The sequence below is a fragment of the Hyperolius riggenbachi genome, chromosome 11 (genome assembly GCF_040937935.1).
Source record: "Hyperolius riggenbachi isolate aHypRig1 chromosome 11, aHypRig1.pri, whole genome shotgun sequence".
Classification (NCBI taxonomy): domain Eukaryota; kingdom Metazoa; phylum Chordata; class Amphibia; order Anura; family Hyperoliidae; genus Hyperolius; species Hyperolius riggenbachi.
The window spans coordinates 3,345,877-3,359,756 of NC_090656.1; the positions used below are offsets into that span (position 1 = coordinate 3,345,877).

At 50.6% G+C, this 13,880-nt stretch overlaps 1 protein-coding gene and 2 non-coding genes across 3 annotated transcripts in view; 2 read left to right on the forward strand and 1 right to left on the reverse strand.

The window, feature by feature from the left end:
* The window catches only part of SETD6 (SET domain containing 6, protein lysine methyltransferase), a 73,905-nt gene that overhangs the window by 16,488 nt on the left and 43,537 nt on the right, over window positions 1–13,880 (forward strand). The window contains exons 3-5 of the mRNA XM_068261222.1: window positions 2,225–2,369; window positions 3,459–3,600; window positions 7,945–8,139. Coding sequence (XP_068117323.1) covers window positions 2,225–2,369; window positions 3,459–3,600; window positions 7,945–8,139 — 482 coding nt within the window. The remainder of the gene's footprint in view (window positions 1–2,224; window positions 2,370–3,458; window positions 3,601–7,944; window positions 8,140–13,880) is intronic.
* On the reverse strand, window positions 9,237–9,307 carry TRNAG-GCC (transfer RNA glycine (anticodon GCC)). The gene has a single exon. It is a non-coding gene; the product is annotated as a tRNA-Gly (tRNA).
* TRNAG-GCC (transfer RNA glycine (anticodon GCC)) lies at window positions 9,457–9,527 on the forward strand. The gene has a single exon. It is a non-coding gene; the product is annotated as a tRNA-Gly (tRNA).

Consider the following 13,880-nt stretch of genomic DNA (forward strand, 5'->3'; position numbering starts at 1 on the left):
GGCTGCGCGGGCACAGGATGTCTGCGGGGGGTGGAGCATCGGTGAGTGGCTGTGCGGGCACAGGATGTCTGCGGGGGGCGGAGCATCGGTGAGTGGCTGCGCGGGGACAGGGCGTCTGCGGGGGGCGGAGCATTGGTGAGTGGCTGCGCGGGCACAGGATGTCTGCGGGGACCGGAGCATCGGTTAGTGGCTGCGCGGGCACAGGATGTCTGCGGGGACCGGAGCATCGGTTAGTGGCTGCACGGGCACAGGATGTCTGCGGGGGGCGGAGCATTGGTGAGTGGCTGCGCGGGCACAGGATGTCTGCAGGGGGCGGAGCATCGGTGAGTGGCTGCGCGGGCACAGGATGTCTGCAGGGGGCGGAGCATCGGTGAGTGGCTGCGCGGGCACAGGATGTCTGCGGGGACCGGAGCATCGGTTAGTGGCTGCGCGGGCACAGGATGTCTGCAGGGGGTGGAGCATCGGTGAGTGGCTGCGCAGGGACAGGATGTCTGCAGGGGATTTTCCCCCAACCCTAACAGTATTCCTTTAACAGCTGGAGAGCCAAGTTTGCAAATCACTGTACTAGATCTCATTCTGTGACCTTCATCATGCTTAAAGGGGAACTGAAGAGAGAGCTATACGGAGGCTGCCATATTTATTTCCTTTTAAACAATACCAGTTGCCTGGCAGCCCTGATGGTCTATTTCTCTGCAGTAGTGTCTGAATAACACCAGAAACAAGCATGCAGCTAGTCTTGTCAGATCTGACTTTAATGTCAGAAACACCTGATCTGCTGCATGCTTGTTCAGGGGCTATGGCTATTAGTATTAGAGGCAGAGGATCAGCAGGCCTGCCAGGCAACTGGTATTGCTTAAAAGGAAATAAACATGGCAGCCTCCATATATCTCTCTCTTCAGTTCCCCTTTAAAGGACACCTGAAGTGAGTTGTATATGAGGGCTGCCATAGTTATTTCCTTTTAAACAATGCACATTGCCTGGCTGTCCTGCTGATTCTCTGCCTCTAATACTTTTAGCCGTAGCCCCTGAACAAGCATGCAGATCTGGATTAGCCGCTTGCTTGTTTCAGGTGGGTGATTCAGACACTACTGATGTCTAAAAAATCGGCAGGACGGCCAGACAATTGGTATTGTTTAAAAGGAAATCATTATGGCAGCCTTCATATTCCTCTCACTTCTGGAGTTTTGTTTAATGTTTTCCTGTACTGGGTACCTCGCAGTGTGGCTGTATAGCATATAGCTTTACTTCTTCAGCAGTGCCTGCCGTCCCCAGCATGGCAATACAGAGCCCTGGTGAATGCCGGTGTAGAGGGTAAACTTCCTGGTTTGGAAGCCCAGCCACGCCCACTCCTGCCATATGTCATGACTCCTCCTAATGCCAGGGCTCTGCACTAATAAGGGCAGCTTCACACGGATGTGACGATTTAGACGAAGGGCAAAAGCGATGTTTTTAGGGATCGACTGCCGTCCCATGCAAGTGAATGGGAGCGTTTAGTAGGAGCTTTTGCAGGCTTTCATGAAATCCTGTCAGTAGATCCCGGCGTCTTGTCTCCGAAGCAACATACAGCTTCTAGAAGTTGTTTTCTGTTGCTGGTGTTGCGTCTGAAAGCCAACAAAAGCCTCTGAAAGCCAACAAAAGCCTCTGAAAGCCAACAAAAGCCAGTAGTTCTGCTTCCTGCAGACACAAATGCAAGCCCTTTCCTAACACTCTCAAACGCTACGCACCGAAAGCCTTTAAAACACATTAAAAGCTTAACTGTTAAAATCTGGCAATCTTGGGGGGAAAAAAAAGAGGGCGTTTGATCGAAATGCTGAGCAGAAGCTGCTCTGAACCATTTCTAATGAGGCCAGGCAGGTGTCACACAGGAAGAGAAGAGCGGTATAATAAGTCTCTTAGTGGCCAAAACAATCGTTTGTTATATTTTAGCCGACAGTCAGACGTATTCGCAGGTCTCACCATCTTCTGCATGACACGAACGGCTCACAAGCGGCTGCAGTGGGGTTTTTCGGGTGCCTGTTTTGTCGTGGTTATGACATGGGGAGCCTGCTTGCCTCTCCATAGCACAGCACATGCTTCTCCCCTAAGCCCAGCTTTCAGGAGTGATCGCCTCAGGCGACTGTAATCTAACGTCTATATGGGGGTTTTGGTGTGAAATCTGCAGGATTGTTGTAGGTGTGTAAAGCTGCGTCAGACGTCACGGTATATGATTTGTCCCCGCCCCCAGGTCTACGTCAGCACAGAGAACACAGTGGCACAATATGGAATGTTGTCCCGCGAGGATCTTCCAGAGGGGGAAGTTGTGTTCACCATTCCGCGATCCGCTCTCCTCTCACAGCAGACGACGCGGATTCATCACCTGCTGGAGAAAGGTACAAACTGACAGGCAGTTGAACTGTGTGCTCAGAAAGCAGTTACCAGGCAGTAGCAGGGAGCAGTTACCAGGCAGTAGCAGGGAGCAGTTACCAGGCAGTAGCAGGGAGCAGTTACCAGGCCACAGTGAGCAGCGGCAGGGGGCAGTTGCCGGGCAGCAGCAGCAGTGAGCAGCTATGAGGCAGTAGTGAGCAGTTACCAGGCATCAGTGAGCAGTTACCAGGCAGCAGCGAGCAGTTGTGAGAGTTTGAGAAGCATTTCACTGCCTGTCAACTGCCCGTGGAAATGAGGCCTTACGCTGAATCCATTCTACTACTCTCAACTGAGGCGCAAGGCGTGTGAAGGAATCTTCCATGTTCTCCAGGGGGTCAGTTTACTGCACATTCTAACAAAACTGACGGAGGAAGCTTCTGGTCCCTTTGGGAACTCCTGGTCTTCAGGGATTGAAAACAAATAAATAACTTTTCCCAGAATGCACTGTGCTCCTCATCGGCATAGGCTGTTATCAGTAATGAGAATTAGGCCTCTTTTCCACAAACTGTTGAGCTGTGTGCTCAGCAAGCAGTTGCCAGGCAGCAGTGAGCAGTTGCCAGGCAGCAGTGAGCAGTTGCCAGGCAGCAGTGAGCAGTTGCCAGGCAGCAGTGAGCAGTTGCCAGGCAGCAGTGAGCAGTTGCCAGGCAGCAGTGAGCAGTTGCCAGGCAGCAGTGAGCAGTTGTGAGAGTTTGAGAGGCATTTCACTGCCTAGAAACAGTTTGTGGAAAAGAGGCCTTAAACAGAAGGCAGGCTGAAACACCTTTTTTCATTTTACTGTGATTTATATTGAGTTTCATCCAGCTTTAACTGTTTTAAATTATTTTATAATGTTTGGGTGCCTCCATTCTCCAGTTGACCTCATTGGTTCCCTCCCATCTAGTTGGTGAATATAAACTCAGTGACCCCTGGGATAGCTGCCTGGAGTTATATAAATATGATATAGAAGGGACAGAATAGGAGCTGGCTCCCTGGAGCAATAGACGTGTGTGATGACAGGTCCTCTTGGGACGATCCATTCTTGGTGACCGATCTTTCTCTTCTGTGTGTTCCTGCAGAGCATCAGAGTTTGGACAGTATGTCAGGCTGGGTTCCTCTCCTCATCTCCCTCATGTATGAGTCCACCGATCGCAGCTCACCCTGGGCCCCGTACTTCGGTTTGTGGCCCCATCTCGTCCCCCCAGACCTGCCCATGTTCTGGTAAGACTATGCTTGTTTTCTGTGACTTTTCTTTTTCTACTGATCGGTACAAAAATGTTCATTACAACATTACATTCGTTTGGAAATTAACTAATTAAATCTAGCAGCTAGTCCTATTCCAAGCTGCACTGTGGCTAAAGACTGGAAAATAAGGGGAGGAGTAACAAGACCTGTAATAAATATGTCACCTTGAGGAACACAAGAATGCAGCAATAGACCCCGGATCAGGACAATTTGGCGCTGCGATCGGCAGGAGTCTCTTTGACGCCTCTATTAGCTTTTGGTAATTGGGCGCCCAGCTGTTCATTTAAGCGCGTGATGCCAGTAGTGGCCGATTGGCCACGGCATAGAGTTTAATGGTTGTAGCTGATCGTAGCTGATCGGTAACGATTGTCTGCAACTATAAGGCTCTGTGAAGCTGCCCCCCTACAATCAGCACAAATACAAATGCCATCGTGCTTGGTTAGTGCTGCGTTTGTGCCCACTTGTGTGATTTGTGCTGCTTCCATTTTGAAGATAATGGCACTTATTATTTCCAAAGCAATACCATCACCCAGCCCCCGTACAACAACCTACAGGCAAGAAACTGATACGGGTGGGTAGTGCTGTGCATGTGCTTATTTCTGTTGCAAAAATCATCTTTCTATCAAAAGTTCACTCAGGCTCACCCAGCCTTTGCGATGTGTGTGTGTGTGGGGGGGGGGGGGGGGGGGGGGGGCTTTTCACCCTTAGAAAAATGTGAATACCTCAAAAACTCTAAAAGATGGAAATATTTTTGAGGCACAAATGAGCACATGCACAGCACTACCCCCCCCCCCCCCCCCCCCCCCACCAAACGCGCCCACACACACCAGTTTCATGTCTGTAGGGTGTTGTACGGGGGCTGGGTGATGGTATTGTCTTGGAAATAATAAGTGTTATTATCTTCAAAATGAAAGCAGTACAAATCTTAATTTTTTCAGCACAAATGGGCACAACCGCAACACTAACCAATCATGATGGAATTTTTATTTGTGCTTATTGTAGGGGGCAGCTTCACGGAGCTCAGCTAGCAGCCGTATCGGCACATAAGGTTAGGTATTAGAGCTGGGGTTGTTGGGTATTAGGTGGGGGGTGTTAAGGTTAGAATAGGTGCCGGGTGGTGCATAGTATAATATCAGTCATTTCGATTACCAGTATTTTATTGTTATCGGCAGCACCCAACCGATATGGCAGCGCAGTAATATGTACTCCTAGCCCGTGCGACCCCTGACATCGCAAGGTGGGGGGCGTCTCCCGTGGTAACACGCAGAGCAGTGGCGGGTGATGCTTTGCCTGTTTCCAGCAGCTGGACAGGTCCTCATTCCTCTCTCCAGTGGAGCCTCCTTGCGATTCTCGATGAATGTCACGTGACGTGCAGAGGCGGGAGCTGCGAGGAGAAAGGCTGGGCGGCTGCACTGAGGAGAGTAGTGAGGACCTGTCCTGCCACCGGAAGCAGGTAAAGTATCACGCCTCACTTCTGCTGCTCTGGGGCAACCTAATACTGGGATCAAGGGGGTTACCTATATCTGCATGAAATCTGTGCCCTCCGCCCGCCGGGTTCCCCAGGTCTCCTAGTACCCACCCACTCCCTTATCCCGGGCCGTGCAGAGTGAAGGGCCTGATAGTGCAGCGGAACGCCTCTCACCTGCCCTCCGCCGCTTCCTCCCATGTCTTCTCTCCACCACTGACTTCCTGTCTCATCACTCCTGGGGACTGTGTGTACCGTCACTAAACCACTAGAGGCCAGACTCAGGAAGCACCATGGCAAATGCCTTATGTGACCACTACAGGCCTCTCTAGTGTTTGACCTCTAGCATTTGTCTTGTGACGCACAGCATCCTGGGAGTGAAGAGACAGAGAGAGGACCCTATTGGTGGAGAGAAAACACGGGAGGAATTGGCGGCAAACAAGTAAAAGAAATCTCCCTGTCACGAAAGCGAACGCCGCTAGCAACACGCTCCCGACCCTCCGCTGATTGACCAAAATCTTCCATTCTCCGCAATCGACTGAACCAATTAATTTAGTATTAAAATCGATTAATTGGAAATTCTTTATGGCGTCCATTATCAAATTGAATGGATATCGATAACAAAATCAACCAGTGTATGGCCACCTTATCAGGAACTCGAACTGAGAAGTATATGGAGGCTTCCATATTTATTTCCTTTTAAAAAATACCAGTTTCCTGGCTGTGCTGCTGATCTATGCAGCAGTGTCCCAATAACACCAGAAACAAGCATGCAGCTATATATTTCAATGTTTTTTATTAAACCGTTTAAAAAATTTTTTTTTACAACAGACTTTAACAAAGCAAGTCTTCTTTCTCTGAAAAAGGCAATATAAACACTACATAGTTGTTCAATCACACAAAAACAGTATTTCTTGTCATTGATATACATGAAATATAATCAATACACGTATACATGTCTGTCTGATTTACATATATATATATATATATTATTGATAACAAGCATGCAGATAATCTTGTCAGACCTGACAATAATGTCAGAAACACCTGATCTGCTGCATGCTTGTTCAGGGGCTATGGCTAAAAGTATTAGAGGCAGAGGATCAGCAAGACTGCCAGGCAACTGGTATTGCTTAAAATAAAATAAATATGGCATCCTCCATATCCCTGTCACTACAGGTTCACTTTAAAGTAAATCTGAAGCGATTTAAAAAACAAAAACGCAGATACTCATTTAGGAGAGAAGATTCTGGGACCTTCTACCTTTCCAGCGCTGGAGCCCCCGTTAACAGACTTCAACCGATTGCTCATTTTCGCCGATGTTGGAGGCTTCGGTCATTTTCGGGAGCCCGAGTGCTCCTGAAGACGGCTCACTCCGTGCTGCACATGCGCGAGCACGCATTCTCTGACCAATTCCCCTGTGATTCAGATGGAAGGCTGCGCTTCTCCGTCCAATGCGCATGCGGGGAGATGCTGACAATGGGCCTTTAGTAATGGGGGCTGGTGCTAATAATTGTCAGCTGCTGCCCCCTGTTGGCTATGGGATTTGCACACGGTGTGAAATACTATGCTGTAGGAACTGAAGTTGCTTAAACGCACTGGAATCACAAACATTTCTGTTGCTATGCGGGGGGCCACCGGAGCAGCAGCAAGTGATGTCACGTGGCGGGGATAGTAGGGAGGACGGTGCTTCCAGCCGTTGCTCAACCAAAGCGATCCGCCAGGCTGGCTACTGGCCGAGGAGGGGCGGGGCCACTGTTCGCTGGATTCTCAGCAGAGGCGGTCGTTGTTGGCCACCTCGGCTGAGTTCAATCTAGCGTGTGTGCGGGGCTTAACTGAGTTTCTGGCCGTGGTCATATGTGTACGTTTTATTGGTAGTCGAGGTGGACAACTCAAAGAATAACATTCATATAACCAAGCTGCATCTGACATTTACACAGGACGTCAGTATTGCAAACTCAGCCGTGCAATTAATAGAATTACGAGAAAAAAAACCCACATATATCCAGGCACATCGCCTCTAGTTAGGACATTTAAATAAGTTATTAAGAAAAGGGAGGTGCTGAAGTGGGTGTGGCCAGAAAAATAGCAGAAAACCATTAACCTTTCACACTTTCGCATGCAAATGTTCAAACAAATGTATTCACAGATTCACTCATCCAGGCACCACTGTGATCCCTACAGATAAGTTACAAGTCGGGGTCTTATGCTGGGAATACACGTTTCGTTTTTGCCTTCGTTTTAGCCTTCCATTCGTTCAGTAAACGAATCGAGTGTTGAAAACGTATGTGAAAATAGTCATAATCTCATCATAGTTTTGATTAATAGACCCCAAAAACGAACGACTAGTGATCGAACATGTTTGATATTATCTCTCTTTATCCATCTAATCGAGTCATTGGTCGGCTTGATGGCTGTTCAGATCGATTATATATTCGTTTATGCCGTCCGTCCCTGTACTACGTTTCGTTTCTTTGCAGCCTTCGATCATTGGAAAAACGAAACCATCAGAATCGAAAAAAAAAACGAAACCGTGGGTGGTGATATTAACCGTACGGTCGATTATTTCGGGAACGAAAAGGACAAAAGGCACAATCGAAACGAAGGCTAAAACGAAGGCAAAAACGAAACGTGTATTCCCAGCATAAGACCCCGGCTTGTAACTTATCTGTAGGGATCACAGTGGTGCCTGGATGAGTGAATCTGTGAATACATTTGTTTGAACATTTGCATGCGAGTGTGCAAAGGGTTAATTGTTTATTAATAGGTTATAATTCTATCGTAGCGCTGGCGTCGCTGCGGACGGTCTCACTCCGTACGCGGGATCCCACAGCTGACGCATGTTTCTCTGGCAGGTCGGAGGAGGAGCAGGCGGCGCTGCTGAAGGGGACGGGTGTGGCCGAGGCGGTGAAGAAAGATGTGAAGGATATGGAGCAGGAATATAATTCCATCGTTCTTCCATTCATAAAGAGGCATCCGGACATCCTGTCCCCGCAGACGCACACGCTGGAGCTGTACAGACGGCTGGTGGCGTTCGTCATGGCGTACAGGTGAGTGACGGTCTGAAGCATTATCCTGGCATTGCAGCGTGCTGACACCACTGTCTGGCATTATCACAGTACTTGTGTGAGCACCTCCTTAAAGTGGACCTGAACTCTGCACAGGACAGAAGGAAAACAGGAGAAATGCACTCTGTATGTACTTACAGAGTTTAGCCTGTCTAATTCCCCCTCATCTGTGACTACGCACAAGTTGTAATTTGATCTCTCAGCTGTGTCAGCTGACTTCCGTTCCAGGGAGGTAATTTGCAAACACAGGATGTTAACCCTATGTCTGCTTCCATGAAAGCAGGAAGTAGACACTCTGCAGATTTATTGCAGGTTTTGTATCCGCTGTAACAAAGAAATGTTTTTCTGTAAAAGTTATTATGCTGTTACGTATCTTTTATCCTGCACATGCACAACAGTATGTCCACTTCGGACAGCTTGTGACCACGCTCGCCGGTGAGCCAGTGTGCTGTATGCGCGAACGCCCACGCAATGATGTACCCCGCGTGCACCAGCCCCCCCCCCCCCCCCCCCCCTAGAGGATACACTGCGCATGCGCAGCACAGTATGTCCCGGGCAAAGGTCGCCGACCACTCCGAGGACAGCGGGAGGCATATCGGGCGAATGGAGACAGACGCCGGGCCACGGGAGGTGCGGTAAGTCTATGTGAACACCCCCCCCCCCCTCCCCCGCACACACGCAGGGCGTCATTTTTAGATTTTAACAACCACTAAGGTATCCTTTAAATAGGCTGATGCTGAATATTTAGCACAGTAACTGTGTAGGACAAGTCACCTCATTCATTACTGTCTGTGTGTTCTGCTGATGATTCAGTGTATTATTATTTATTATTATTGTTGACGGTTTCAGTTCAGTAAAAAGCGGAGCAGCAATCCTGGTCTGAGCAATCGCTGATTGTGTTGTGTAAGTCTGTAGTCGTTCAGAAGATATGTGGTGTATAAATCTTTTGCAGTGTCTTGGCTATAGCATTACATTGCTGCAATGGGAATATCAAAAACCCTGTTTTGGTCATCAACATTGTAATGTTAGGATCTGGTTCCTGGGAGTAAAGGGGTTAAATAAGTGTGATCCTCAAAAGTTGCATTGGCCGGGAATCGAACCCGGGCCTCCCGCGTGGCAGGCGAGAATTCTACCACTGAACCACCAATGCCTTACACCAGCACTGCTGGATGAAACAGGACTCCATGCTGGGAAAACACAGCTGGAGGAGATCAGAGCTCTGAGGACAGCTGATGTCTGCTGATGTGGCAGCTCTCCGCTAGAACTTGTTGGAGTAAGGTCAGGTACTCTGTATCTGAAGCATTGGTGGTTCAGTGGTAGAATTCTCGCCTGCCACGCGGGAGGCCCGGGTTCGATTCCCGGCCAATGCAAAGATTATTTTATTTACCACAATAAACGGTTTGATTAAAGAAAATCTGTAATGAAAAAAACCTCCCCTGGGGAGTACTCACCTCGGGTGGGGGAAGCCTCCAGCTCCTATTGAGGCTTCTTTCGTCCTCCTCGGTCCCACGGCGACGGCGAAAATCCTCCCGGAGCGGCGGCGATGTAAATATTTACCTTCCCGGCTCCAGCGCAGGCACAGTATCCGCTCTTCCCACGGAGATAGGCGGAAATAACCTATCTCTGTCGGGCCGCTCTACTGCGCAGGTGCAAGTCTCCTGCACAGTAGAGTGGACCTGATGGAGATCGGCTATTTTCGCCTATCTCTGTCAGAAGAGCCGCAACAGCGCCCCCGCTGGAGCCCGAAAAGGTAAATATTGCACAGGCTGTTGGATTTGTCGCCTGTGCGTTCCGGTGGCTGCAGCGAAGTGGGACACAGGAGGATGGGGGAAGCCTCTATAGGATCCGGAGGCTTCCTCCTCCCGAGGTGAGACCCCCAGGGGAACTTTTTTCCAGTACAGATTTTCTTTAAATTGCTCTCAATGAGCCTGGACATAATCTGTAATCTATGACTCACTGCATAGCCCTCAGCTCTGCTTCACCTGTTCCATGACGATTTCTGAATGCGGACACCATAGTTTAGGTGCCCATACACTCGTCAGATTGGCAGCAGATAGATAAGAAATGCATCTGATGATCTATCTGATGCGTTTTTAGAACATTTTTTACCAGGATAGAATTCCAATAGATTTCAGTTTGAAATCTATTGAAATTCGATCTGATGGCATTTTTTTTGCCATCAGATTTCCATTAAGGCCAATGCAAACTGATAAGCAATCTTATCAGATCGACCTAAATTTTCCACCCTGCCAGGTTGATGGAAATCCATCGAAATCGGCCATCGATCGGTCGATTGGCCAACCGATTTGCAAACGATCGATCGGGATCGATCAGTCGGCCAGAAAATCGGCTAAGTGTATGGGCCCCTTTTCTCCTGAGCCTAAAGTGTGTATGAAGCAAGTTGCCCGGAGGGGATTAGCACACACACATCAGATGACATTGGCCTCCATTCATAAAGCATTACCGCATGCGTTATCGCCCAAGCAGTAAATTACCGCATGGTATGTTGTTGATGGTGGATTCACAAAATTTAACGCATGTTTTACCGCATGCGGTAATAGTGCAGTAATGAAAACGTTGTTTGTGTTGGTAAACTGAATGAAGTGTGTTCATGAAAAAAAGAAGGGGGAGTAAGAAAGCGATAAATAACGTGTTGTTATCGCCAACGAAGATCTGGCGAGTTTGTTGTACACAGCAGCATTTTAGGTGACAAATGGAGCCCTTTCAACTTAATGTTATGGAATTTTTAAGGACACCCCCCCCCCTCATTTGCGGGTTTAGTGGGGGGACAATGCTCCTGGCTGGTGATCAGCTGAATTGATTCGCCAGGCTGATCACTGACCAAGGATCGGGGCCGCTGTACACACGCCAGATGTACAAGGCTTAAAGTGAACCAGAGACTAAGCACCCTCATGTATTTACCATATATATCAGTGGGAACATTACAGAAAACACCTACCCTGCTCTCTGTTTCATCCTTCACTGCTTAGCCTGCTTGTTAGCAGCCCTGATAAAATCCCCCACTGAGCATTCAGTCTGGCTTTGCTCAGGAATCATTCTAGCAGAGACTGCCTTCTCTGTCTTTTCAAGCCCAAGCCTGCCCCCTGCTGGCTCTGCTATAAGGATTCCTAAGCAGTGAAGGATGAAACAGAGAGCAGGGTAGGTGTTTTCTCTAATGTGCACACATGCACAGTAGCAGCTCTCTGTTTTGGCGGAAATAGCTGAGCCCAATCGGGTCTGCTCTATGTGCCTGTGCAGTAGAGAGCGGAACCCAATTGGGCTTCGCTATTTCCGCTGGCAATTGTAAAACCTTGCACACATTCCCTTCCACAATAGCTTCCTGTGCAGTGGTTGGCAAAAATGAAACTGACCCGCGGTGGGGGACTGGAGCATCGGTGCGTGGCTGTGTGGGCATAGGACGGCTGCAGGGGGCTGGTAGGAGCAGAACTAGCTGGCGGCGGGGGACTGGAGCGGCAGTGAGTGACTACGAGGGCACAGGATGGCTGCATGGGGCTGGTAGAAGCAGAACTAGCTGGCGGAGTGGGACTGGAGCAGCAGTGAGTGACTATGCGGGCACAGGATGGCTGCATGGGGCTGGTAGAAGCAGAGCTAGCTGGTGGCGGGGGACTGGAGCAGCAGTGAGTGACTGCGAGGGCACAGGATGGCTGCATGGGGCTGGTAGAAGCAGAACTAGCTGGTGATGGAGGACTGGAGCAGCAGTGAGTGACTACGAGGGCACAGGACGGCTGCATGGGGCTGGTAGGAGCAGAACTAGCTGGCGGCGGGGGACTGGAGCAGCAGTGAGTGACTACGAGGGCACAGGATGGCTGCAGGGGGCTGGTAGAAGCAGAACTAGCTGTTGGCGGGGGACTGGAGCAGCAGTGAGTGACTATGCGGGCACAGGACGGCTGCAGGGGGCTGGTAGAAGCAGAACTAGCTGGTGGCGGGGGACTGGAGCAGCAGTGAGTGACTGCGAGGGCACAGGATGGCTGCGTGGGGCTGGTAGGAGCAGAACTAGCTGGCAGCAGGGGGACCGGAGCAGCAGTGAGTGACTACGAGGGCACAGGATGGCTGCATGGGGCTGGTAGAAGCAGAACTAGCTGGTGGCGTGGGACTGGAACAGCAGTGAGTGACTATGCGGGCACAGGACGGCTGCAGGGGGCTGGTAGAAGCAGAACTAGCTGGCGGCGGGGGACTGGAGCAGCAGTGAGTGACTACGAGGGCACAGGATGGCTGCATGGGGCTGGTAGAAGCAGAACTAGCTGGCGGCGGGGGACTGGAGCAGCAGTGAGTGACTACGAGGGCACAGGATGGCTGCAGGGGGCTGGTAGAAGCAGAACTAGCTGGTGGCGGGGGACTGGAGCAGCAGTGAGTGACTACGAGGACACAGGACGGCTGCAGGGGGCTGGTAGGAGCAGAACTAGCTGGCGGCGGGGGACTGGAGCAGCAGTGAGTGACTACGAGGGCACAGGATGGCTGCATGGGGCTGGTAGAAGCAGAGCTAGCTGGCAGCGGGGGACTGGAGCATCGGTGAGTGGCTGCGTGGGCACAGGATGGCTGCATGGGGCTGGTAGAAGCAGAACTAGCTGGAGGCGGGGGACTGGAGCGGCAGTGAGTGACTGAGGGCACAGGATGGCTGCAGGGGGCTGGTAGAAGCAGAGCTAGCTGGTGGCAGGGGACTGGAGCAGCAGTGAGTGACTACGAGGGCACAGGATGGCTGCATGGGGCTGGTAGAAGCAGAACTAGCTGGTGGCGTGGGACTGGAACAGCAGTAAGTGACTATGCGGGCACAGGACGGCTGCAGGGGGCTGGTAGAAGCAGAACTAGCTGGCGGCGGGGGACTGGAGCAGCAGTGAGTGACTACGAGGGCACAGGATGGCTGCAGGGGGCTGGTAGAAGCAGAGCTAGCTGGCGGCGGGGAACTGGAGCATCGGTGAGTGGCTGCGTGGGCACAGGATGGCTGCATGGGGCTGGTAGAAGCAGAACTAGCTGGAGGCGGGGGACTGGAGCGGCAGTGAGTGACTGAGGGCACAGGATGGCTGCATGGGGCTGGTAGGAGCCCCAGGTAAGTGAAACCCTTTTTTTTTTTTTTTTTTTTTTTAATGGCTTAATATCTCTTTAAGCCTTGCACACACGCTAGAGGAAACTTGGCCAATAACGATCACCAGAGTATCTGGTGTGTGTACAGCGCCACTCGATGCCTTGGCCAGCGCTGAGCCTGGCAGATTGATTCAGCTGAGCGCCAGCTGGGAGCATTGTCCTCTCTGCTAATCCGCCCACCGCATGGTGTAACTTCCTTGCTGCTCTGTTGGCCCTCCGCCCCCTTGCATAGCAACAGAATGTGTTGCTAGCCTACAGATTAGCAATGCGTCTGCACAGCCTCGGCCCTGCAATGTGGCCCAAGGGATCGGGCCCCAATCCCCTCCTGGCGACATGCCTCGTACCAACTGTCACAGCTGAACCGTGAAAAAGCGCAATCTAGTAATCTGAACATTTGTATAGCGCTTTTCTCCTGTCGGACTTATAGCGCTCAAGAGCTGCAGCCACTGGGAGGCGCACAAGAGGCCACCTTGCAATGTTAGTAAGACTTGCCTAAGGACTCCTTACTGAATAAGTACTGATCCTAGCCAGGATTCAAACCTTGGTCTCCCATGTCAAAGGCGGCGCCCTTAACCAGTACACTATCCAGCCACTCGATCAGTTTTCTGCACCGATTGTAATTC